We start from the raw sequence: 25,893 nt of genomic DNA, 5'->3' as shown, positions 1-25,893 counted from the left end.
CGCCTGTCGCAGACATCAAAAATTGTGGTGTCAACTTTGTCAAAGAATTGACTCAAAACCTGTCCAAATCCACTTCAAATGACATAAACAAGCCCTGAGTGATTTTTAGGTGATAAATCTAGACTTGAAATTTTGACCTTTTTTCACTCCAAACCATGACCCGCCGCCTGTCGCAGACATCAAAAATTGTGGTGTCAACTTTCAAAGAATTGACTCAAAACCTGTCCAAATCCACTTCAAATGACATAAAACATGCCCCTGAGTGATTTTTAGGTGATAAATCTAGACTTGAAATTTTGACCTTTTTTCACTCCAAACCATGACCCGCCGCCTGTCGCAGACATCAAAAATTGTGGTGTCAACTTTGTCAAAGAATTGACTCAAAACCTGTCCAAATCCACTTCAAATGACATAAAACATGCCCCTGAGTGTTTTTAGGTGATAAATCTAGACTTGAAATTTTGACCTTTTTTCACTCCAAACCATGACCCGCCGCCTGTCGCAGACATCAAAAATTGGTGTCAACTTTGTCAAAGAATTGACTCAAAACCTGTCCAAATCCACTTCAAATGACATAAAACATGCCCTGAGTGATTTTAGGTGATAAATCTAGACTTGAAATTTTGACCTTTTTTCACTCCAAACCATGACCCGCCGCCTGTCGCAGACATCAAAAATTGTGGTGTCAACTTTGTCAAAGAATTGACTCAAAACCTGTCCAAATCCACTTCAAATGACATAAAAACCCCCTGAGTGATTTTTAGGTGATAAATCTAGACTTGAAATTTTGACCTTTTTTCACTCCAAACCATGACCCGCCGCCTGTCGCAGACATCAAAAATTGTGGTGTCAACTTTGTCAAAGAATTGACTCAAAACCTGTCCAAATCCACTTCAAATGACATAAAACATGCCCCTGAGTGATTTTAGGTGATAAATCTAGACTTGAAATTTTGACCTTTTTTCACTCCAAACCATGACCCGCCGCCTGTCGCAGACATCAAAAATTGTGGTGTCAACTTTGTCAAAGAATTGACTCAAAACCTGTCCAAATCCACTTCAAATGACATAAAACATGCCCCTGAGTGATTTTTAGGTGATAAATCTAGACTTGAAATTTTGACCTTTTTTCACTCCAAACCATGACCCGCCGCCTGTCGCAGACATCAAAAATTGTGGTGTCAACTTTGTCAAAGAATTGACTCAAAACCTGTCCAAATCCACTTCAAATGACATAAAACATGCCCCTGAGTGAGATTTTTAGGTGATAAATCTAGACTTGAAATTTTGACCTTTTTTCACTCCAAACCATGACCCGCCGCCTGTCGCAGACATCAAAAATTGTGGTGTCAACTTTGTCAAAGAATTGACTCAAAACCTGTCCAAATCCACTTCAAATGACATAAAACATGCCCCTGAGTGATTTTTAGGTGATAAATCTAGACTTGAAATTTTGACCTTTTTTCACTCCAAACCATGACCCGCCGCCTGTCGCAGACATCAAAAATTGTGTGTCAACTTTGTCAAAGAATTGACTCAAAACCTGTCCAAATCCACTTCAAATGACATAAAACATGCCCCTGAGTGAGATTTTTAGGTGATAAATCTAGACTTGAAATTTTGACCTTTTTTCACTCCAAACCATGACCCGCCGCCTGTCGCAGACATCAAAAATTGTGGTGTCAACTTTGTCAAAGAATTGACTCAAAACCTGTCCAAATCCACTTCAAATGACATAAAACAAAGCCCTGAGTGATTTTAGGTGATAAATCTAGACTTGAAATTTTGACCTTTTTTCACTCCAAACCATGACCCGCCGCCTGTCGCAGACATCAAAAATTGTGGTGTCAACTTTGTCAAAGAATTGACTCAAAACCTGTCCAAATCCACTTCAAATGACATAAAACATGCCCCTGGCCCTGAGTGATTTTTAGGTGATAAATCTAGACTTGAAATTTTGACCTTTTTTCACTCCAAACCATGACCCGCCGCCTGTCGCAGACATCAAAAATTGTGGTGTCAACTTTGTCAAAGAATTGACTCAAAACCTGTCCAAATCCACTTCAAATGACATAAAACATGCCCCTGAGTTTTTTAGGTGATAAATCTAGACTTGAAATTTTGACCTTTTTTCACTCCAAACCATGACCCGCCGCCTGTCGCAGACATCAAAAATTGTGGTGTCAACTTTGTCAAAGAATTGACTCAAAACCTGTCCAAATCCACTTCAAATGACATAAAACATGCCCTGAGTGATTTTTAGGTGATAAATCTAGACTTGAAATTTTGACCTTTTTTCACTCCAAACCATGACCCCGCCGCCTGTCGCAGACATCAAAAATTGTGGTGTCAACTTTGTCAAAGAATTGACTCAAAACCTGTCCAAATCCACTTCAAATGACATAAAACATGCCCCCTGAGTGATTTTTAGGTGATAAATCTAGACTTGAAATTTTGACCTTTTTTCACTCCAAACCATGACCCGCCGCCTGTCGCAGACATCAAAAATTGTGGTGTCAACTTTGTCAAAGAATTGACTCAAAACCTGTCCAAATCCACTTCAAATGACATAAAACATGCCCCTTAAGCCCTGAGTGATTTTTAGGTGATAAATCTAGACTTGAAATTTTGACCTTTTTTCACTCCAAACCATGACCCGCCGCCTGTCGCAGACATCAAAAATTGTGGTGTCAACTTTGTCAAAGAATTGACTCAAAACCTGTCCAAATCCACTTCAAATGACATAAAACATGCCCTGAGTGATTTTTAGGTGATAAATCTAGACTTGAAATTTTGACCTTTTTTCACTCCAAACCATGACCCGCCGCCTGTCGCAGACATCAAAAATTGTGGTGTCAACTTTGTCAAAGAATTGACTCAAAACCTGTCCAAATCCACTTCAAATGACATAAAACATGCCCCTGAGTGATTTTTAGGTGATAAATCTAGACTTGAAATTTTGACCTTTTTTCACTCCAAACCATGACCCGCCGCCTGTCGCAGACATCAAAAATTGTGGTGTCAACTTTGTCAAAGAATTGACTCAAAACCTGTCCAAATCCACTTCAAATGACATAAAACATGCCCCTGAGTGATTTTTAGGTGATAAATCTAGACTTGAAATTTTGACCTTTTTTCACTCCAAACCATGACCCGCCGCCTGTCGCAGACATCAAAAATTGTGGTGTCAACTTTGTCAAAGAATTGACTCAAAACCTGTCCAAATCCACTTCAAATGACATAAAACATGCCCCTGAGTGATTTTTAGGTGATAAATCTAGACTTGAAATTTTGACCTTTTTTCACTCCAAACCATGACCGCCGCCTGTCGCAGACATCAAAAATTGTGGTGTCAACTTTGTCAAAGAATTGACTCAAAACCTGTCCAAATCCACTTCAAATGACATAAAACATGCCCCTGAGTGATTTTTAGGTGATAAATCTAGACTTGAAATTTTGACCTTTTTTCACTCCAAACCATGACCCGCCGCCTGTCGCAGACATCAAAAATTGTGGTGTCAACTTTGTCAAAGAATTGACTCAAAACCTGTCCAAATCCACTTCAAATGACATAAAAACATGCCCCTGAGTTTTTAGGTGATAAATCTAGACTTGAAATTTTGACCTTTTTTCACTCCAAACCATGACCGCCGCAGACATCAAAAATTGTGGTGTCAACTTTGTCAAAGAATTGACTCAAAACCTGTCCAAATCCACTTCAAATGACATAAAACATGCCCCTGGCTAAGCCCTGAGTGATTTTTAGGTGATAAATCTAGACTTGAAATTTTGACCTTTTTTCACTCCAAACCATGACCCGCCGCCTGTCGCAGACATCAAAAATTGTGGTGTCAACTTTGTCAAAGAATTGACTCAAAACCTGTCCAAATCCACTTCAAATGACATAAAACATGCCCCTGAGTGATTTTTAGGTGATAAATCTAGACTTGAAATTTTGACCTTTTTTCACTCCAAACCATGACCCGCCGCCTGTCGCAGACATCAAAAATTGTGGTGTCAACTTTGTCAAAGAATTGACTCAAAACCTGTCCAAATCCACTTCAAATGACATAAAACATGCCCCCTAAGCCCCTGAGTGATTTTTAGGTGATAAATCTAGACTTGAAATTTTGACCTTTTTTCACTCCAAACCATGACCCGCCGCCTGTCGCAGACATCAAAAATTGTGGTGTCAACTTTGTCAAAGAATTGACTCAAAACCTGTCCAAATCCACTTCAAATGACATAAAAAAGCCCCTGAGTGATTTTTAGGTGATAAATCTAGACTTGAAATTTTGACCTTTTTTCACTCCAAACCATGACCGCCGCTGTCGCAGACATCAAAATTGTGGTGTCAACTTTGTCAAAGAATTGACTCAAAACCTGTCCAAATCCACTTCAAATGACATAAAACATGCCCCTGGCTAAGTTTTTAGGTGATAAATCTAGACTTGAAATTTTGACCTTTTTTCACTCCAAACCATGACCCGCCGCCTGTCGCAGACATCAAAAATTGTGGTGTCAACTTTGTCAAAGAATTGACTCAAAACCTGTCCAAATCCACTTCAAATGACATAAACAAAGCCCCTGAGTGATTTTTAGGTGATAAATCTAGACTTGAAATTTTGACCTTTTTTCACTCCAAACCATGACCCGCCGCCTGTCGCAGACATCAAAAATTGTGGTGTCAACTTTGTCAAAGAATTGACTCAAAACCTGTCCAAATCCACTTCAAATGACATAAAACATGCCCCTGAGTGATTTTTAGGTGATAAATCTAGACTTGAAATTTTGACCTTTTTTCACTCCAAACCATGACCCGCCGCCTGTCGCAGACATCAAAAATTGTGGTGTCAACTTTGTCAAAGAATTGACTCAAAACCTGTCCAAATCCACTTCAAATGACATAAAACATGCCCCTGAGTGATTTTTAGGTGATAAATCTAGACTTGAAATTTTGACCTTTTTCACTCCAAACCATGACCCGCCGCCTGTCGCAGACATCAAAAATTGTGGTGTCAACTTTGTCAAAGAATTGACTCAAAACCTGTCCAAATCCACTTCAAATGACATAAAACATGCCCCTGAGTGAGTGATTTTTAGGTGATAAATCTAGACTTGAAATTTTGACTTTTTTCACTCCAAACCATGACCCGCCGCCTGTCGCAGACATCAAAAATTGTGGTGTCAACTTGTCAAAGAATTGACTCAAAACCTGTCCAAATCCACTTCAAATGACATAAAACATGCCCCTGGAGTGAGTTTTTTAGGTGATAAATCTAGACTTGAAATTTTGACCTTTTTTCACTCCAAACCATGACCCGCCGCCTGTCGCAGACATCAAAAATTGTGGTGTCAACTTTGTCAAAGAATTGACTCAAAACCTGTCCAAATCCACTTCAAATGACATAAAACATGCCCCTGAGTGATTTTTAGGTGATAAATCTAGACTTGAAATTTTGACCTTTTTTCACTCCAAACCATGACCCGCCGCCTGTCGCAGACATCAAAAATTGTGGTGTCAACTTTGTCAAAGAATTGACTCAAAACCTGTCCAAATCCACTTCAAATGACATAAAACATGCCCCTGAGTGATTTTTAGGTGATAAATCTAGACTTGAAATTTTGACCTTTTTTCACTCCAAACCATGACCCGCCGCCTGTCGCAGACATCAAAAATTGTGGTGTCAACTTTGTCAAAGAATTGACTCAAAACCTGTCCAAATCCACTTCAAATGACATAAAACATGCCCCTGAGTGATTTTTAGGTGATAAATCTAGACTTGAAATTTTGACCTTTTTTCACTCCAAACCATGACCCGCCGCCTGTCGCAGACATCAAAAATTGTGGTGTCAACTTTGTCAAAGAATTGACTCAAAACCTGTCCAAATCCACTTCAAATGACATAAAACATGCCCTGAGTGATTTTTAGGTGATAAATCTAGACTTGAAATTTTGACCTTTTTTCACTCCAAACCATGATGTCGCAGACATCAAAAATGGTGTCAACTTTGTCAAAGAATTGACTCAAACCTGTCCAAATCCACTTCAAATGCCTGAGTGATTTTTAGGTGACCTTTTTCACTCCAAACCATGACCCGCCGCCTGTCGCAGACATCAAAAATTGTGGTGTCAACTTTGTCAAAGAATTGACTCAAAACCTGTCCAAATCCACTTCAAATGACATAAAACATGCCCCTGAGTGATTTTTTAGGTGATAAATCTAGACTTGAAATTTTGACCTTTTTTCACTCCAAACCATGACCCGCCGCCTGTCGCAGACATCAAAAATTGTGGTGTCAACTTTGTCAAAGAATTGACTCAAAACCTGTCCAAATCCACTTCAAATGACATAAAACATGCCCCTGGCTAAGTTTTACATACCCCTGAGTTTTTAGGTGATAAATCTAGACTTGAAATTTTGACCTTTTTTCACTCCAAACCATGACCCGCCGCCTGTCGCAGACATCAAAAATTGTGGTGTCAACTTTGTCAAAGAATTGACTCAAAACCTGTCCAAATCCACTTCAAATGACATAAAACATGCCCCTGAGTGATTTTTAGGTGATAAATCTAGACTTGAAATTTTGACCTTTTTTCACTCCAAACCATGACCCGCCGCCTGTCGCAGACATCAAAAATTGTGGTGTCAACTTTGTCAAAGAATTGACTCAAAACCTGTCCAAATCCACTTCAAATGACATAAAACATGCCCCTGGCCATGAGTGATTTTTAGGTGATAAATCTAGACTTGAAATTTTGACCTTTTTTCACTCCAAACCATGACCCGCCGCCTGTCGCAGACATCAAAAATTTGGTGTCAACTTTGTCAAAGAATTGACTCAAAACCTGTCCAAATCCACTTCAAATGACATAAAACATGCCCCCTAAGTGAGATTTTTAGGTGATAAATCTAGACTTGAAATTTTGACCTTTTTTCACTCCAAACCATGACCCGCCGCCTGTCGCAGACATCAAAAATTGTGGTGTCAACTTTGTCAAAGAATTGACTCAAAACCTGTCCAAATCCACTTCAAATGACATAAAACATGCCCCTGAGTGATTTTAGGTGATAAATCTAGACTTGAAATTTTGACCTTTTTTCACTCCAAACCATGACCCGCCGCCTGTCGCAGACATCAAAAATTGTGGTGTCAACTTTGTCAAAGAATTGACTCAAAACCTGTCCAAATCCACTTCAAATGACATAAAACATGCCCCTGAGTAGTTTTAGGTGATAAATCTAGACTTGAAATTTTGACCTTTTTTCACTCCAAACCATGACCCGCCTGTCGCAGACATCAAAAAAATTGTGGTGTCAACTTTGTCAAAGAATTGACTCAAAACCTGTCCAAATCCACTTCAAATGACATAAAACATGCCCCTAGTAGTTTTTAGGTGATAAATCTAGACTTGAAATTTTGACCTTTTTTCACTCCAAACCATGACCCGCCGCCTGTCGCAGACATCAAAAATTGTGGTGTCAACTTTGTCAAAGAATTGACTCAAAACCTGTCCAAAATCCACTTCAAATGACATAAAACATGCCCCTGAGTAGTTTTTTAGGTGATAAATCTAGACTTGAAATTTTGACCTTTTTTCACTCCAAACCATGACCCCGCGCCTGTCGCAGACATCAAAAATTGTGGTGTCAACTTTGTCAAAGAATTGACTCAAAACCTGTCCAAATCCACTTCAAATGACATAAAACATGCCCCTGAGTAGTTTTTTAGTGATAAATCTAGACTTGAAATTTTGACCTTTTTCACTCCAAACCATGACCCGCCGCCTGTCGCAGACATCAAAAATTGTGGTGTCAACTTGTCAAAGAATTGACTCAAAACCTGTCCAAATCCACTTCAAATGACATAAAACATGCCCCTGAGTAGTTTTTAGTGATAAATCTAGACTTGAAATTTTGACCTTTTTTCACTCCAAACCATGACCTGTGCAGACATCAAAATGTCAACTTTGTCAAAGAATTGACTCAAAACCTGTCCAAATCCACTTCAAATGACATAAAACATGCCCCCAGCCCCATTTTAGGTGATAAATCTAGACTTGAAATTTTGACCTTTTTTCACTCCAAACCATGACCCGCCGCCTGTCGCAGACATCAAAAATTGTGGTGTCAACTTTGTCAAAGAATTGACTCAAAACCTGTCCAAATCCACTTCAAATGACATAAAACATGCCCCTGGGCCTGAGTGATTTTTAGGTGATAAATCTAGACTTGAAATTTTGACCTTTTTTCACTCCAAACCATGACCCGCCGCCTGTCGCAGACATCAAAAATTGTGGTGTCAACTTTGTCAAAGAATTGACTCAAAACCTGTCCAAATCCACTTCAAATGACATAAAACATGCCCCTGAGTGATTTTTAGGTGATAAATCTAGACTTGAAATTTGACCTTTTTTTCACTCCAAACCATGACCCGCCGCCTGTCGCAGACATCAAAAATTGTGGTGTCAACTTTGTCAAAGAATTGACTCAAAACCTGTCCAAATCCACTTCAAATGACATAAAACATGCCCCTGAGTAGTTTTTAGGTGATAAATCTAGACTTGAAATTTTGACCTTTTTCACTCCAAACCATGACCCGCCGCCTGTCGCAGACATCAAAAATTGTGGTGTCAACTTTGTCAAAGAATTGACTCAAAACCTGTCCAAATCCACTTCAAATGACATAAAACATGCCCTGGCTGCTGAGTGATTTTTAGGTGATAAATCTAGACTTGAAATTTTGACCTTTTTTTCACTCCAAACCATGACCCGCGCCTGTCGCAGACATCAAAATTGTGGTGTCAACTTTGTCAAAGAATTGACTCAAAACCTGTCCAAATCCACTTCAAATGACATAAAACATGCCCCTGAGTATTTTTAGGTGATAAATCTAGACTTGAAATTTTGACCTTTTTTCACTCCAAACCATGACCCGCCGCCTGTCGCAGACATCAAAAATTGTGGTGTCAACTTTGTCAAAGAATTGACTCAAAACCTGTCCAAATCCACTTCAAATGACATAAAACATGCCCCTGGTTTTTACCCCTGAGTGATTTTTAGGATAAATCTAGACTTGAAATTTTGACCTTTTTCACTCCAAACCATGACCCGCCCTGTCGCAGACATCAAAAATTGTGGTGTCAACTTTGTCAAAGAATTGACTCAAAACCTGTCCAAATCCACTTCAAATGACATAAAACATGCCCCTGAGTGATTTTAGGTGATAAATCTAGACTTGAAATTTTGACCTTTTTTCACTCCAAACCATGACCCGCCGCCTGTCGCAGACATCAAAAATTGTGGTGTCAACTTTGTCAAAGAATTGACTCAAAACCTGTCCAAATCCACTTCAAATGACATAAAACATGCCCCCTGAGTAGTTTTTAGGTGATAAATCTAGACTTGAAATTTTGACCTTTTTTCACTCCAAACCATGACCCGCCGCCTGTCGCAGACATCAAAAATTGTGGTGTCAACTTTGTCAAAGAATTGACTCAAAACCTGTCCAAATCCACTTCAAATGACATAAAACATGCCACCCTGAGTGATTTTTAGGTGATAAATCTAGACTTGAAATTTTGACCTTTTTTCACTCCAAACCATGACCCGCCGCCTGTCGGCAGACATCAAAAATTGTGGTGTCAACTTTGTCAAAGAATTGACTCAAAACCTGTCCAAATCCACTTCAAATGACATAAAAACATGCCCCTGCAGTAGATTTTTAGGTGATAAATCTAGACTTGAAATTTTGACCTTTTTTCACTCCAAACCATGACCCGCCGCCTGTCGCAGACATCAAAAATTGTGGTGTCAACTTTGTCAAAGAATTGACTCAAAACCTGTCCAAATCCACTTCAAATGACATAAAACATGCCCCTGAGTGATTTTTAGGTGATAAATCTAGACTTGAAATTTTGACCTTTTTTCACTCCAAACCATGACCCGCCGCCTGTCGCAGACATCAAAAATTGTGGTGTCAACTTTGTCAAAGAATTGACTCAAAACCTGTCCAAATCCACTTCAAATGACATAAAACATGCCCCTGAGTAGATTTTTAGGTGATAAATCTAGACTTGAAATTTTGACCTTTTTTCACTCCAAACCATGACCCGCCGCCTGTCGCAGACATCAAAAATTGTGGTGTCAACTTTGTCAAAGAATTGACTCAAAATCCTGTCCAAATCCACTTCAAATGACATAAAACATGCCCCCTGGCTAAGTTTTACATATCTCCCTGCAGTGATTTTTAGGTGATAAATCTAGACTTGAAATTTTGACCTTTTTTCACTCCAAACCATGACCCGCGCCTGTCGCAGACATCAAATTGTGTGTCAACTTTGTCAAAGAATTGACTCAAAAACTGTCCAAATCCACTTCAAATGACATAAAACATGCCCCTGAGTGATTTTTAGGTGATAAATCTAGACTTGAAATTTTGACCTTTTTTCACTCCCAAACCATGACCCGCCGCCTGTTCGCAGACATCAAAAATTGTGTGTCAACTTTGTCAAAGAATTGACTCAAAACCTGTCCAAATCCACTTCAAATGACATAAAACATGCCCCTGGCTAAGTTTACATATCCCTGAGTGATTTTTAGGTGATAAATCTAGACTTGAAATTTTGACCTTTTTCACTCCAAACCATGACCCCGTGTCGCAGACATCAAAAATTGTGTCAACTTTGTCAAAGAATTGACTCAAAACCTGTCAAATCCACTTCAAATTACATAAAACATAGACCCCTGAGTGATTTTTAGGTGATAAATCTAGACTTGAAATTTTGACCTTTTTTCACTCCAAACCATGACCCGCCCCTGTCGCAGACATCAAAAATTGTGGTGTCAACTTTGTCAAAGAATTGACTCAAAACCTGTCCAAATCCACTTCAAATGACATAAAACATGCCCCCCCTGAGTAGTTTTTAGGTGATAAATCTAGACTTGAATTTTGACCTTTTTTCACTCCAAACCATGACCCGCCGCCTGTCGCAGACATCAAAAATTGTGGTGTCAACTTTGTCAAAGAATTGACTCAAAACCTGTCCAAATCCACTTCAAATGACATAAAAACATGCCCCTGAGTGAGTTTTTAGGTGATAAATCTAGACTTGAAATTTTGACCTTTTTTCACTCCAAACCAATGACCCGCCGCCTGTCGCAGACATCAAAAATTGTGGTGTCAACTTTGTCAAAGAATTGACTCAAAACCTGTCCAAATCCACTTCAAATGACATTGTAAGAACATGCCCCTGAGTGATTTTTAGGTGATAAATCTAGACTTGAAATTTTGACCTTTTTTCACTCCAAACCATGACCGCCGCCTGTCGCAGACATCAAAAATTTGTGGTGTCAACTTTGTCAAAAGAATTGACTCAAAACCTGTCCAAATCCACTTCAAATGACATAAAACATGCCCCTGAGTGATTTTTAGGTGATAAATCTAGACTTGAAATTTTGACCCTTTTTTCACTCCAAACCATGACCCGCCGCCTGTCGCAGACATCAAAAATTGTCGGTGTCAACTTTGTCAAAGAATTGACTCAAAACCCTGTCCAAATCCACTTCAAATGACATAAAACATGCCCCCTGAGTGATTTTTAGGTGATAAATCTAGACTTGAAATTTTGACCTTTTTTCACTCCAAACCATGACCCCGCCGCCTGTCGCAGACATCAAAAATTGTGGTGTCAACTTTGTCAAAGAATTGACTCAAAACCTGTCCAAATCCACTTTCAAATGACATAAAACATGCCCCTGAGTAGTTTTTAGGTGATAAATCTAGACTTGAAATTTTGACCTTTTTTCACTCCAAACCATGACCCGCCGCCTGTGCAGACATCAAAAATTGTGGTGTCAACTTTGTCAAAGAATTGACTCAAAACCTGGTCCAAATCCACTTCAAATGACATAAAACATGCCCCTGAGTGATTTTTAGGTGATAAATCTAGACTTGAAATTTTGACCTTTTTTCACTCCAAACCATGACCCGCCGCCTGTCGCAGACATCAAAAATTGTGGTGTCAACTTTGTCAAAGAATTGACTCAAAACCTGTCCAAATCCACTTCAAATGACATAAAACATGCCCCTGGCTAAGTTTACATACCCCGGAGTGATTTTTAGGTGATAAATCTAGACTTGAAATTTTGACCTTTTTTCACTCCAAACCATGACCCGCCGCCTGTCGCAGACATCAAAAATTGTGGTGTCAACTTTGTCAAAGAATTGACTCAAAACCTGTCCAAATCCACTTCAAATGACATAAAACATGCCCCTGGCTAAGTTTTTAGGTGATAAATCTAGACTTGAAATTTTGACCTTTTTTCACTCCAAACCATGACCCGCCGCCTGTCGCAGACATCAAAAATTGTGGTGTCAACTTTGTCAAAGAATTGACTCAAAACCTGTCCAAATCCACTTCAAATGACATAAAACATGCCCCCTGAGTGAGTTTTTAGGTGATAAATCTAGACTTGAAATTTTGACCTTTTTTCACTCCAAACCATGACCCGCCGCCTGTCGCAGACATCCAAAAATTGTGGTGTCAACTTTGTCAAAGAATTGACTCAAAACCTGTCCAAATCCACTTCAAATGACATAAAACATGCCCCTGAGTAGATTTTTAGGTGATAAATCTAGACTTGAAATTTTGACCTTTTTTCACTCCAAACCATGACCCGCCAGCCTGTCGCAGACATCAAAAATTGTGGTGTCAACTTTGTCAAAGAATTGACTCAAAACCTGTCCAAATCCACTTCAAATGACATAAAACATGCCCTGGCTAAGTTTTACATACCCCTGAGTGATTTTTAGGTGATAAATCTAGACTTGAAATTTTGACCTTTTTTCACTCCAAACCATGACCGCTGCCTGTCGCAGACATCAAAAATTGTGGTGTCAACTTTGTCAAAGAATTGACTCAAAACCTGTCCAAATCCACTTCAAATGACATAAAACATGCCCCTGGCTAAGTTTACATACCCCTGAGTGATTTTAGGTGATAAATCTAGACTTGAAATTTTGACCTTTTTTCACTCCAAACCATGACCCTGCCACCTGTCGCAGACATCAAAAATTGTGGGTGTCAACTTTGTCAAAGAATTGACTCAAAACCTGTCCAAATCCACTTCAAATGACATAAAACATGCCCCTGAGTAGTTTTTAGGTGATAAATCTAGACTTGAAATTTTGACCTTTTTTCACTCCAAACCATGACCCGCCGCCTGTCGGCAGACATCAAAAATTGTGGTGTCAACTTTGTCAAAGAATTGACTCAAAACCTGTCCAAATCCACTTCAAATGACATAAAACATGCCCCTGAGTAGTTTTTAGGTGATAAATCTAGACTTGAAATTTTGACCTTTTTTCACTCCAAACCATGACCCGCCAGCCTGTCGCAGACATCAAAAATTGTGGTGTCAACTTTATCAAAGAATTGACTCAAAACCTGTCCAAATCCACTTCAAATGACATAAAACATGCCCCTGGCTAAGTTTTACATACCCCTGAGTGATTTTTAGGTGATAAATCTAGACTTGAAATTTTGACCTTTTTTCACTCCAAACCATGACCTGTCGCAGACATCAAAAATTGTGGTGTCAACTTTGTCAAAGAATTGACTCAAAACCTGTCCAAATCCACTTCAAATGACATAAAACATGCCCCTGAGTAGTTTTTAGGTGATAAATCTAGACTTGAAATTTTGACCTTTTTTCACTCCAAACCATGACCCGCCGCCTGTGCAGACATCAAAAATTGTGGTGTCAACTTTGTCAAAGAATTGACTCAAAACCTGTCCAAATCCACTTCAAATGACATAAAACATGCCCCTGAGTAGTTTTTAGGTGATAAATCTAGACTTGAAATTTTGACCTTTTTTCACTCCAAACCATGACCCGCTGCCTGTCGCAGACATCAAAAATTGTGGTGTCAACTTTGTCAAAGAATTGACTCAAAACCTGTCCAAATCCACTTCAAATGACATAAAACATGCCCCTGGCTAAGTTTTACATACCCCGGAGTGATTTTTAGGTGATAAATCTAGACTTGAAATTTTGACCTTTTTTCACTCCAAACCATGACCCGCCGCCTGTGGCAGACATCAAAAATTGTGGTGTCAACTTTGTCAAAGAATTGACTCAAAACCTGTCCAAATCCACTTCAAATGACATAAAACATGCCCCTGAGTAAGTTTTTAGGTGATAAATCTAGACTTGAAATTTTGACCTTTTTTCACTCCAAACCATGACCCGCCGCCTGTGGCAGACATCAAAAATTGTGGTGTCAACTTTGTCAAAGAATTGACTCAAAACCTGTCCAAATCCACTTCAAATGACATAAAACATGCCCCTGAGTAGTTTTTAGGTGATAAATCTAGACTTGAAATTTTGACCTTTTTTCACTCCAAACCATGACCCGCCGCTGTGGCAGACATCAAAAATTGTGGTGTCAACTTTGTCAAAGAATTGACTCAAAACCTGTCCAAATCCACTTCAAATGACATAAAACATGCCCCTGAGTAGTTTTTAGGTGATAAATCTAGACTTGAAATTTTGACCTTTTTTCACTCCAAACCATGACCCGCCGCCATTCCTCCAGAGCCAGCTTAACTGCCAGGAGCTCTCGGTTTCCCACATCATAATTTTGTTCAGTGGGAGATAAACGGTGAGAAAAGTAGGCACAAGATAAACGGTGAGAAAAGTAGGCACAAGGGTGAAGCTTACCATTCTTGGCTGAGCGCTGTGAGATGACAGCCCCTACTCCCATGTCCGAGGCATCCACCTCAACAATGAACTGCCTCTTCCGGTCAGGCTGGATGAGAACGGGTGCAGACGTGAACAGATCCTTCAGTTTGCAGAAAGCAGCTTCCGCAACAGGCGTCCACAGAAAGGGCTTAGAAGTAGATGTTAGAGCAGTTAAAGGGGCTGCCACTCGACTGTAGTCCCTGATGAACTTTCTATAGAAGTTGGCAAACCCGAGAAACCTCTCCAAAGCCTTACGACAGCTAGGACTTGGCCACTCCAGAACTGCCTTTACCTTGGCTGGGTCTATCTTAATCTGCCCCTCTGCAATGATGAAGCCCAGGAAGGAGGTAGAGGAAACATGGAACTCACACTTCTCTCCTTTAACAAAAAGGCCTAGTCTTTGTAACACCAAGCAGACATGTTGTATATGTTCAGGCATGGTCCTGGAAAAGATGAGAATATCAAGGTAAACAAAAACAAAACGGTGTAGCATGTCCCGAAGGACATCATTTACCAGGCCCTGGAAGACAGCGGGAGCGTTTGTGAGACCGAATGGCATGACCAAATACTCAAAATGGCCCAGAGGAGTATTAAAGGTCGTCTTCCACTCGTCGCCCTCCCGAATCCTCACCAGGTGGTAAGCATTGCGAAGGTCAAGTTTGGTGAACACCGTGGCCCCCTGGAGAGAGTCAAAAGCAGAGTTCATTAAAGGCAAGGGGTACTTGTTTCTTACTGTTATGCTGTTTAACTGGTGAAAATCTATGCAAGGTCAGAGGGACCCATCCTTTTTATCCACAAAGAAGAATCCTGCTCCCAGAGGTGATGAGGAGGGACGGATGATGCCAGCAGCCAAGGAGTCCTCGATATACCTCTCCATGGCTTCCTGCTCAGGCTTGGAGAGGTTGTAGAGACGGCTGCTGGGAAGAGGTGCGCCAGGCAGAAGATCAATGCCACAATCATATGGACGGTGAGAGGGCAGAGATAGGGCACGTTCCTTACTGAATACCATTTGAAGGTCATGATATTCAGGGGGTATGGAGGACAGATCAGGGGCGGGGAGCGGGGAATCAGGTCTGACAACAGACTGAGGAGTAGCAGAGTGCAAACAGTGAGAATGGCAAAAAAGGCTCCAGCTGATTACCTTCCCGGACCTCCAGTCAATTTGGGGATTGTGTAACCCTAACCAAGGGAGATCCAGGACTACAGGAACAGACGGAGAGTCAATGAGGTAAAAACTGAGCTCCTCGTGACGATTACCAGACAAAAGTAATTGTACTGGCACAGTCTGAAGAGTTATGTTGGCCAGCAACCTACCATCCAAAGCGCTTGCCTCTAATGGCTTATCTAAACAAACTGAGGGCAGATCTAACTGCTTGGCAACTGAGACATCCAAAAAACTCTCATCAGCACCAGAGTCAATTAGGGCAGGAAATTTAACAGACTGAACTTTCCATGACAAAGTGGCCTGTAGTTGGGCTTGGGGCTGGGGAGAAAGGGGAAGTGAACCATGGCTCAACAGGATTCCTACTGGCGAGCCTGTTCGTTTGAGGGGCAGTGAGGACATGAGGCCAGAAAATGCCCAGGCTTCCCACAATACAAACAACTGTTGTTCCTAATGCGGTGCCTGACGCTCCTCTGGCCCGAGGTGGTAGCGTCCAAGTTGCATGGGCTCAGGAGATGGTTCTCTCCTTAGGGGATCCCGGGTTGTGCCTCCCTCACCTTGCTGTGTGTAGAGACCTGGAGAAGAAGGAGGCTGCACCAAAAATGCAGAGGGTGGGCGCTGTCTCTCTCTTCTCCTCTCTCGAAGCCAGTTATCAATGCGTATAGCTAAGGAGACTAGTCCTTCAAAATCAGAGGGCTCAGGATAAGAAACAAGTTAATCTTTAATGGTTTCACTTAACCCATGACAGAAGACAGCTTGCAGAGATTCATTATTCCAACCGCTCTCGATAGCCAGAGTGCGAAACTCAACTGAAAATTCTGCTACACTGCGCATACCTTGATGAAGGGAGAGTAACCGCTTGGAAGCATCCTGGCCATCGGACAGGTCAAAAACCCTCCTTATCTCAGCGGTAAAGGCAGCGTAGGTAGCGGTGACAGGAGACTGCTTCTCCCACAGAGCTGTAGCCCAAGCCAAGGAATTACCTCGAAGAAGCCTGATCAGGTAGGCAATTCTTGACTGCTCCGATGAGTAAGTAAGATGCTGCTGGGTGAATATCCAGATCACATTGTAGGAGGAATGAACGACAAACCAAATTCACCCTCAAAGCAGTCAGGGGAAGGAACCCATGGCTCCTTAATGAGTACTGGATTTGGCGCTGCTGGGGTGGAAGTCTGGTGGCTGAACCTCAGGACTGAGGGGCTGATTTATTTGGTCCTGAATCTCCAAAACCTTGGTGGAGAGATCTCTGAGGCTCTCCATAACCTCCCTCAGTACCTGGGTGTGATGGCCGAGCAAGACTTCATACTGGGAGACAGCCTGGTGGACAGGGTCTGTGTCTGCGGGGTTCTGCATGGCCGGATCGTGCTGTCACTTCTGGACTAGGAACCCCAAAAGCAGAACACAGACTGAAGGCCAAACAAAGTCTTATTTTAGGGATTGGGGGTGGAAGGTTGTGCTGCTGTTGATGCTGGTCCAGATGGAAAAATGAGTGGCAGGTGGACTGGAGGGAATGGCAGGTGGGCTGGCAGGCAGGCTGGCAGGCAGGCAGGAACTGAACAGAGAAAACAAGGTGAGTAACAAACAGACGAGTACAAAAGCAAAGGCTGGCGTAAGACTAAGAAGAGCCAAACTTCTCTCTTGACAAACCATGAACAGGAGTGACGATCCGGCAGGGACTGAAGGCAGGAACAGGGGTTAAGTGCATCCCGGGTGATGAGTTGATGGGAAACAGATGGGCTTAATTGCAGAGGCAAGGCAGGTGTGGAGAGGCAAACAGGCAGATCCAGCAGGAGAGGAAAAGCAAGGGGGAGGGGCAGTCAACACAGAAACAGACAAGACAGACAGACACTGACAGGTCAAAGAGCTGACCTCATGACAAATTTTGACCTTTTTTCACTCCAAACCATGACCCGCCGCCTATCGCAGACATCAAAAATTGTGGTGTCAACTTTGTCAAAGAATTCACTCAAAACCTGTCCAAGCAAGACCAGACCAAGCAGAAGAATCCTGAGAAACGTCCCAGTGAAACACCCGAGACTGAAACACCTGGAACTTAAGTAGCATCAAGGAAATCAGCCTTCAAGAGATTCCGCCATTTTCTAGGTTTAAGAAAACTTCAGCGGTGGAAGAGACCAGCGGTGGCAGTATCCACCAGCGGCAACCAAGCTGCCTCCCCCTTCCTCACCCACTGTAAGGAAATAGATCTTATTCATGGCAGACCTGAGACCCGGCCAAGGCAGATGGCCGCCCAACATGAGCCCGGTTCTGCTCAAGGAATTTTTCCTTGCCGCCAACGCCAAGTTGCATGCTCATGGGGACTCCTGGTTTTAAAAAGCACCAAAAAGTGCTACGAAAACAATATGAAGACAATTTAATTCAAAAATATCCTTCAGGATGAACGGAGGGATTACAAAAACAACAAAACAAAGCAAAAATAATAATAATAATAATAATAGTAGTTAGTAATGGTACAGTCAAGTGTTGTTAGATGTAAGACCTTTCCTATTAAAGAGTCACTCCACTCCATCTGGAGCTACACTAACAGTCTCTGCTTCTGCTCTTTGTGCTAAGCTAGGCTAAACATGTCATGAACGCACCTCTATGCTGGAGAGAAACAGGATGTTTAAAGGGTTATTTAAAGGGTGAGTTCACCCAAATCACAGGGGGAGATATTTCTCTCTCACCTCTGTTGGTATCCAGGTTTTGAGATGTGAGATTTGTCGTCAACAAACAAAAAATAAAATAAAAGAAGCTGTTAAATACAGGTTTGGGCAGAAACTCGCATGCAAAGGCAAAACCAGGTCAGTTGCCTAAAAATGTCAAGTACAAGGAACTGATCTGGGTTCACATTGCAGATAAACTCACAAATAAACAGTTAAACACTAAAGTGAATAGACAGATTAAGTGACATAAAACATTTAACTCAAATAGACAGGTGAACTGTTAATTCATATTTAGACAGATCTAGAAACAGTTGAACTCATGTACAGACAGAAACTCACATGCAAAGACAATAAGTTGCCGCTGTAAATCCAGAGATGTTGGATAAAACTCAGGAATAAACAGATAAACTTGCATAAAAAGTCTCCAGACAAATGCACAAAGTGATTGTAGCCTGTGTTAACAGGAACAGTTAGCAACACAACACCATTCATACAGCACGTTAAGTTTTATTGATCCAAAACAGTCAATAAAACCAGGAAACTGATGTTGCTCCAAGACCATTTTTAACTTGATGTTTGTCTCTGATACCAGTGGAAATAAAAAATGTTTTCCTCTGTACTTCTTCAGCAGTCGTAGCACAACAATAGTGTTAGCATTTGTTGTAGTTTTAGTTGCTGTAACTGGTATTTGCAGTAGTAGTTTCAGTGTCTTGTGCTGCTTCACTGTTTAAAACATGGAAATCTGAGGGAAACACCAAACACCTGGTATGTTTGGAATGAAAATAATATAATAATCTAGTTTAAAGGCTTTAAATTTGGGATTAGACAGTGTGGGTCTGACTGTGGTCAGATCTGAAGTTAATTATCATGTTTCATTCAGAGCTGTGTTAGTTCACCTCCGAGCTGAAGTCTAATGTGTTTCCCATTCAGCAGCGGTGAGTCACTTCCAGCCGTCACATACAGCAGCAACAGCTGGTGGATCATTTAACAGTTTTTCAATTCAATTCAATTCAATTCAATTCAATTTTATTTATATAGCGCCATATCACAACAAAAGCCATCTCAAGGCACTTTTCATATAGAGCAGGTCTAGACCATACTCTTTAAAATAAGTATTTACCGAAAGAGTCCCAACAAATCCCACCATGAGCAAGCACTAGGCGACAGTGGCAAGGAAAAACTTCCTTTTAAGAGGCAGAAACCTCAAGCAGAACTGGACTGGACTGGGGGGGTTTGGGGGGAGTAGAGAATAGCGAGAGAAGAACATAGCATAACACAGGTTCTACAACAGTAGTAATGATTAAAAGTATTAAATGCTAACATAGCAATACAACTAATAGCAGTATAAGTAATTTCTAATTATAGCAGCAGGTGTTGAGTGGAGTTGTAAGAGCAGCAGACTTGTCATCACAGATCAGGCTCCACAGCTCCAGAGGCAGAAATACCTGCAGAAAGAGACAGAAGAGGAGAGAGAGACAGAAGAGAACAATACTATGGGAAAGCGAAGATATTGAGTTAGTAACATGTATTTATGGGATATGTATCCATGCTGTGGAGAAAGAGAGAGAGAGAAGCTCAGTGCATCATGGGAGATCTCCTGGCAGTCTAGGCCTATAGCAGCATAACTAAGGGATGGTTGAGCCACCCCTAACTATAGGCTTTATCAAAAAGGAAAGTTTTAGGCTGCCTCTTAAAGATACAGAGGGTGTCTGCCTCCCGGACCGAAACTGGGAGAAGGTTCCACAGTAGAGGAGCTTGATAGCTGAAGGCTCTGCCTCCCATTCTACTCTTGGAAACTCTGGGAACCACCAGTAGACCAGCATTCTGGGAGCACAGTGTCCTAGTGGGATTGTAGGGAACTATGAGATCTTTAAGGTAAGCTGGAGCCTGACCATTAAGGGTTTTGTAAGTGAGGAGGAGGATTTTGAATTCTATTCTGGATTTGACTGGGAGCCAATGTAGAGAGGCTAACACAGGAGAAATATGGTCTCTTTTCCTAGTTCCTGTCAGTAATTGTGCTGCAGCACTTTGAATCAGCTGCAGAGTCTTTAGAGACTTGTTGGGGCAGCCTGATAATAATGAATTACAGTAGTCCAGCTTAGAAGTAACAAATGCATGGACTAGTTTTTCTGCATCCTTTTGAGACAGAAAATGTCTAATTTCAGTTCTAATTTCCTGAGTCCAACGTTCAGTCGTTTTCTGCAGAGGAGAGACACTGGTCCACAGGATGTCCAGGTGAGATTAAAACTAACTCCTCTGAGAGAGAGAGTGGAGGCATTTCTCTTTTTGTTATGTCTTCAATGAAGAACTGAAATGGACCTAAAACTTTATTGTTTTATGAAGAAGTCCTACAAGACTTAAGAGTGTGTGATACTATGTACTCAGGCATGGTGGAGCTTTGAGCTAAATGCCAAATGCTAGAGGGAAAGATTCATCCTCTGGGGAACACAAATGTCTGAGCCAGGTTAGTATTTGAATGAGGGAATAGCAGCATCTCTCCTGGGAGACATTCATAAGAAAATGGTGGTATGCTAAGAGCTTTTAGGGTTAGGGTTAGGGGGGGTTAGGGTTGGGAAGTGGGAAAAGCTATTTTTGGTTCCTTTTTTCTCCCATATGTGATGTTGGGTAATTCACATTTACCTCACATCACCACATCATACACTTGTAAATCCGGATTATAACGGAGAGACTGTAAAGACTGTTTAAAACTCAGTCTGAGATTCGTGCAACTGTGAGAATACATAATTTTGAATAATTTTGTCTTTATATTTATGCTCTTAGTAAATAAATTAAGCAAGTTATTTTTGTTTGTTTTTTAATCTAGGCCTTATCTGGAAAAAAGCAGCAAAATAGCCATTTAAAAGTTTAAATAAATCTGACAGTGTGTTTTAAACAGCGTTCAGACTTTAACTAGGATGTCAAACATCCATTCATAACAATAGATAATGCAAAAACAGGGAATTTGTCGCTCAGTATTGTCAGTGGCAGCTCTTTCCCCCTAACGTTACCATTAATCCACTCGAGAGACCGCCCTCCTGGCAAAACTACATTTCCCAGCAGCAACAGCGGCGGGTCTGTGACATAACACGGTAGAGGTAAACATGGCGGTCGTCGGACCTCTAGCGAGAGTGGCCAGACTGGGCTCCAGCATCTGCAGGAACCACCGTTTAATACTGAACAGGAGCTCACAGAGACGAGGAATAGCTTCATGTATCGACCGTAAGTCCTAGAAAATGTGAACTCCTGGTTAGTTTATCTGACAGCTGTTGTTATGAAAGAAACCCTGAACGACACCGGGTGGTGAGCACGACGAACAAATGTAACTGAACTTTACAGCATTTTAATCGATACTCCGAGCGTTAAGAAAACAACATTTAGTAAACACACACGTTCAGTTTTCTATCGTTGAGTTTACCGAGCTGTCATTGGTCAGTTTTGGTCTCTCCCTGGTCCTCCAGTCATGAGGCAGAGGGAGCCACACACCCCTTCTTAACACCGCCCCTCTCTTCAGGCAGGTTGTGTGATGAGTGAAGGACTCTTACCAAACCTGAATTTCATCATTTAATACTTTTTGAGGTTTTCCTCGTTGTATCCTACTTAGTCAAGTCAAATCAGTTGAGAAAGCCCAGCACCACTCACACTACTAAGCTCAAGACTACCTCCATACAAAAACATTCAAAAGCAATCTGACATTTCATTTACTGTGCATTCTGTGCATTCCTCAGCCTGTGTTCAGTGACCGGCACCTCTGCACATTACTGTCTCTGTACGTACTTTGTGCTCTCTGCTCTTTGTTGACAGCTGCTCATGGACTCACAGATGAACAGAAGGAGTTTCAGAAAGTGGCCTTTGACTTCGCAGCCAATGAAATGGCTCCACACATGGCGGAGTGGGACCAAAAGGTATTTTTCAGCAAGGCGGTTGTACGGTTGTACTAAGGAAATGTGAAGGCAACAGACATGGGGCTTCGTCGTTTTTAATAATCCAGTATCTCTCAAATCACCAGCCCTAAAACTGAACTATTATTACGGTCTTACTGACAAGTGTAAAACGTCCCACTCACAATTCTTTAAAAGAGCAGATGTAAGGAAACTATATCAAGATTGTTTATGTTATGGTTTTACTATAGACAAGATTTGTCATCATATATCAAATATCTATGTGCTATGACAAAATAATACATTTTTCCTTTTCCAGGAAATCTTTCCAGTAGAGACGATGAGGAAAGCTGCCCAGCTGGGGTTCGGAGGGATCTACGTTCAGCCAGATGTTGGAGGATCGGGTCTCTCTCGGCTGGACACATCGGTCATCTTTGAGGCCTTATCCACGGGATGTGTCAGCACCACGGCCTACATCAGTATCCACAAGTACGAGTCCCTCACACACCGATAAAGACACGTACCTGCAATTAAAATTTGACAAAGAGATTAATTGTTTGGTTGTTTAGAAGTGGAGAGGATGGGATTCTCTCTTTAGAAAAAATGATTTTAAGTCTGGTCGTGCAGTTGAGTGCAGTTCTTTGCCTGACAGGTTCGCTGTATTCTCCTGTGTCTTTGCAGCATGTGTGCCTGGATGATCGACACTTTTGGGAATAATGAGCAGAGGGAGAAGTTCTGTCCTGATCTCTGCTCGATGGAAAAGTTTGCTTCCTATTGTCTCACTGAACCAGGTCAATATATACCATCACATCATCAAATTATCACTCCACTGTGTTTGTCTCGATGCATATGTCAATAAAGGACTGGTCTTTGACTTTAGGCAGTGGCAGTGATGCTGCTTCACTTCTGACCTCTGCGCAGCGGAAAGGTGATCACTACATCTTGAATGGCTCTAAGGTACAATTCTCAAGCACGTTGATGCTCACACGTGGCTTAAATTGTTGCATCAGAAGGAAAACAGTGAGCCGGAAACGTGTCTTGTCTCTTTACGGCTTTCCAGGCCTTTATCAGCGGAGGGGGAGACACAGACGTCTATGTTGTGATGTGCAGAACGGGAAGTAAAGGACCAAAAGGCATTTCTTGTGTGGTGGTGGAGAAGGGAACCCCGGGCCTCAGTTTTGGCAAAAAAGAGCAGAAGGTCAGAGTTCATCAGTGCTGAGACAACAAAAACAGATTTGATCTCATTATGTTTGCTCTCTGGAAGTGTTCACAGGTAACCACTAGATGGCAGAATTAAGTCATAGTCGCTCAGCTGTCGCCCAATCTGCTCCTCAGGTGGGCTGGAACTCTCAGCCGACCAGGGCGGTGATATTTGAGGATTGTGCGGTTCCAGTGACCAACCGGCTTGGCGAGGAAGGACAAGGCTTCAGCATCGCCATGAAAGGCCTGAATGGAGGCAGGATTAATATTGGTGAGGAGGAAAACGCAATCTAAGCAGTCAACCCTCAACTGCACAGCCCATATATGTCAGTTATCCCCACAGCTAGAGAGCTAATGGAGAATCCTACATCCAAGTATAGATTTTATAGATGTTTAAGCAGCTGAACTAAATTATTTTGTTGAATGGTAGCAAGTCAGCTGTGAATGAGCCTGTTGGCAACAGATTTGTGCATAAAATATGAGAATAGTCTCAAAAAGAATGGAGGCGTGAGGTGGTTAAAACAAGAAGAATGGTTTTGGAAGTTGACATTAAATCATCACTATGAATTTGTAGCTTTTAAAAGAGGAAATAAAACATTACTTCCTTTGTAAATGAAACATTGAATTCACTAGAAGTAAAACTCACCTTAAAAAAAAAAAAACTTACCCTGGTGAATGTCTCTACTTGCATTTACACACGGTCAACCATAAACAGTTTCTGACTCAGCAGTTTACTCTGCCGACAGCTTCCTGTTCTCTCGGGGCGGCACATGCCTGTGTACAGCTAGCGAGGGATCACCTGTTGGTACGCAAACAGTTTGGAGAGACACTTTCCAACAACCAAGTAAGTAGCTCACTTTTTTTTTTTATTACAGTCAACCAAAATTCACACTATTTAACCCCTCTGTCTCTGTCTGTGTGTAGTTTCTTCAGTTCAAACTGGCAGAAATGGCCACCAAGTTGGTGGCGTCTCGCCTCCTGGTGCGTGAAGCTGCCACAGCGCTGCAGGAGAACCGGTCCGATGCCGTTTCTCTCTGCTCCATGGCCAAGCTCTTTGCAACAGATGAGTGCTTTAATGTGAGTATTGGGAAAACAGTCTGATGGTGTGTGTGTATATATATATGTGTGTATATATATATATGGTGCATGTGTCCATGCTCCCTAAACAGATCTGTAACCAGGCTCTTCAGATGCATGGTGGGTACGGTTACCTCAAGGACTACGCAGTGCAGCAGTTTGTCCGTGACATCAGAGTACATCAGATCCTAGAGGGTGAGCTTTTCTAACATGACCATCTGTTTTGATTTGGACTTTCAGAACTTGACATTTAAAGAGCTGTCATACGATTTTGTGATGATTACTTTTTTTTGTTTCCCCTAAAGGAACAAATGAGGTGATGAGGATGATCATTTCCCGAAATCTCCTGACAGAGTCGTGATAAAATTAATTTCCCTGGATCTTTAAGTGACTTCAGTAGTGACCATATTGTTATGGTCTTCCTCTCTGGTTTGTTACTGTGTGACTGGTTTCCTGAGTTGCCCTCTTCACTGTAGTTTTTCCAAATTTGGCTAAAGTAATTGGAGAATTTGGGGTGAACTAATCAGTAAAATATAGGTTTCTCTAGTATATTCTGGGTTTTTTTGTTTGTTTGTTTTTTTTTCAGCTACACTGATGGCAAAGCTGTAGGGATGTAAATGCTGGTTCGTGAGTCTGTAGTCTAACTCTGGTCCAGACTGAAATATCTGAATGACAGTTGCACATATTTCCAAGAAAAATCAGGAGATTCATGGCTCAATACTGAATGAATGTCATGACCAACACTTTGTAATGAGTGATTTTAAGGTTAATAGAGCAAATAAAAATGCTTTACATTAGCATTTTACACTAGCATGCTATGTTAGCATACAGTTCGAAGCATAGCTGAGCATAAGAACAATGAAAGTAGACAAAGCACATTTTATTTAAATTCTGAATGAAACTGAAGAGCTTTGACAATGTCTGACAGTGCTAAGCTGAGTCTGAAATGTCACATCATAGCCACTGTACATGGGGGAAAATTTCTTTACCTCATTTCCTGTGGCGCCACCTCCAGTAGTGATGAGAGTCGTCACGTTTTCTTCTGACTTTTCATCCCCAAAAAAGTGTTTCCTGTTAAGCTGCTAGTGTGAATATAGAGGTTAAGTCTTGTTATTCTATAAAAAAAAGCTGCTCTGTACAACAGTTTGACTCTGTTTGTGAAAACAG

At 41.3% G+C, this 25,893-nt stretch overlaps 1 protein-coding gene across 1 annotated transcript; it reads left to right on the top strand.

Annotated features, from left to right (window-relative positions):
* Positions 1-21,630: 21,630 nt before the first annotated feature.
* On the top strand, positions 21,631-25,867 carry acad8 (acyl-CoA dehydrogenase family, member 8). The gene is made up of 11 exons (XM_018700426.2): positions 21,631-21,790; positions 22,373-22,473; positions 22,769-22,938; positions 23,131-23,240; positions 23,330-23,406; positions 23,510-23,647; positions 23,785-23,920; positions 24,396-24,493; positions 24,574-24,726; positions 24,819-24,921; positions 25,032-25,867. The coding sequence occupies exons 1-11, from the start codon at positions 21,673-21,675 to the stop codon at positions 25,085-25,087; spliced, it is 1,260 nt and encodes a 419-aa protein (XP_018555942.1). The 5' UTR covers positions 21,631-21,672; the 3' UTR covers positions 25,088-25,867.
* Positions 25,868-25,893: the final 26 nt, after the last annotated feature.

Source organism: Lates calcarifer, linkage group LG21 (assembly GCF_001640805.2).
Source record: "Lates calcarifer isolate ASB-BC8 linkage group LG21, TLL_Latcal_v3, whole genome shotgun sequence".
NCBI classification, from domain to species: domain Eukaryota; kingdom Metazoa; phylum Chordata; class Actinopteri; family Centropomidae; genus Lates; species Lates calcarifer.
This window is presented reverse-complemented; position numbering and strand designations above follow the sequence as displayed.

Coding starts and splice junctions, on each gene's coding strand:
- acad8 (XM_018700426.2), top strand. CDS start 21,673: ATGGCGGTCGTCGGACCTCTAGCGAGAGTGGCCAGACTGGGCTCCAGC. Junction 23,241..23,329: donor CTATTGTCTCACTGAACCAG/GTCAATATATAC, acceptor CTTTGACTTTAG/GCAGTGGCAGTGATGCTGCT. Junction 23,921..24,395: donor TGGAGGCAGGATTAATATTG/GTGAGGAGGAAA, acceptor CTCTGCCGACAG/CTTCCTGTTCTCTCGGGGCG.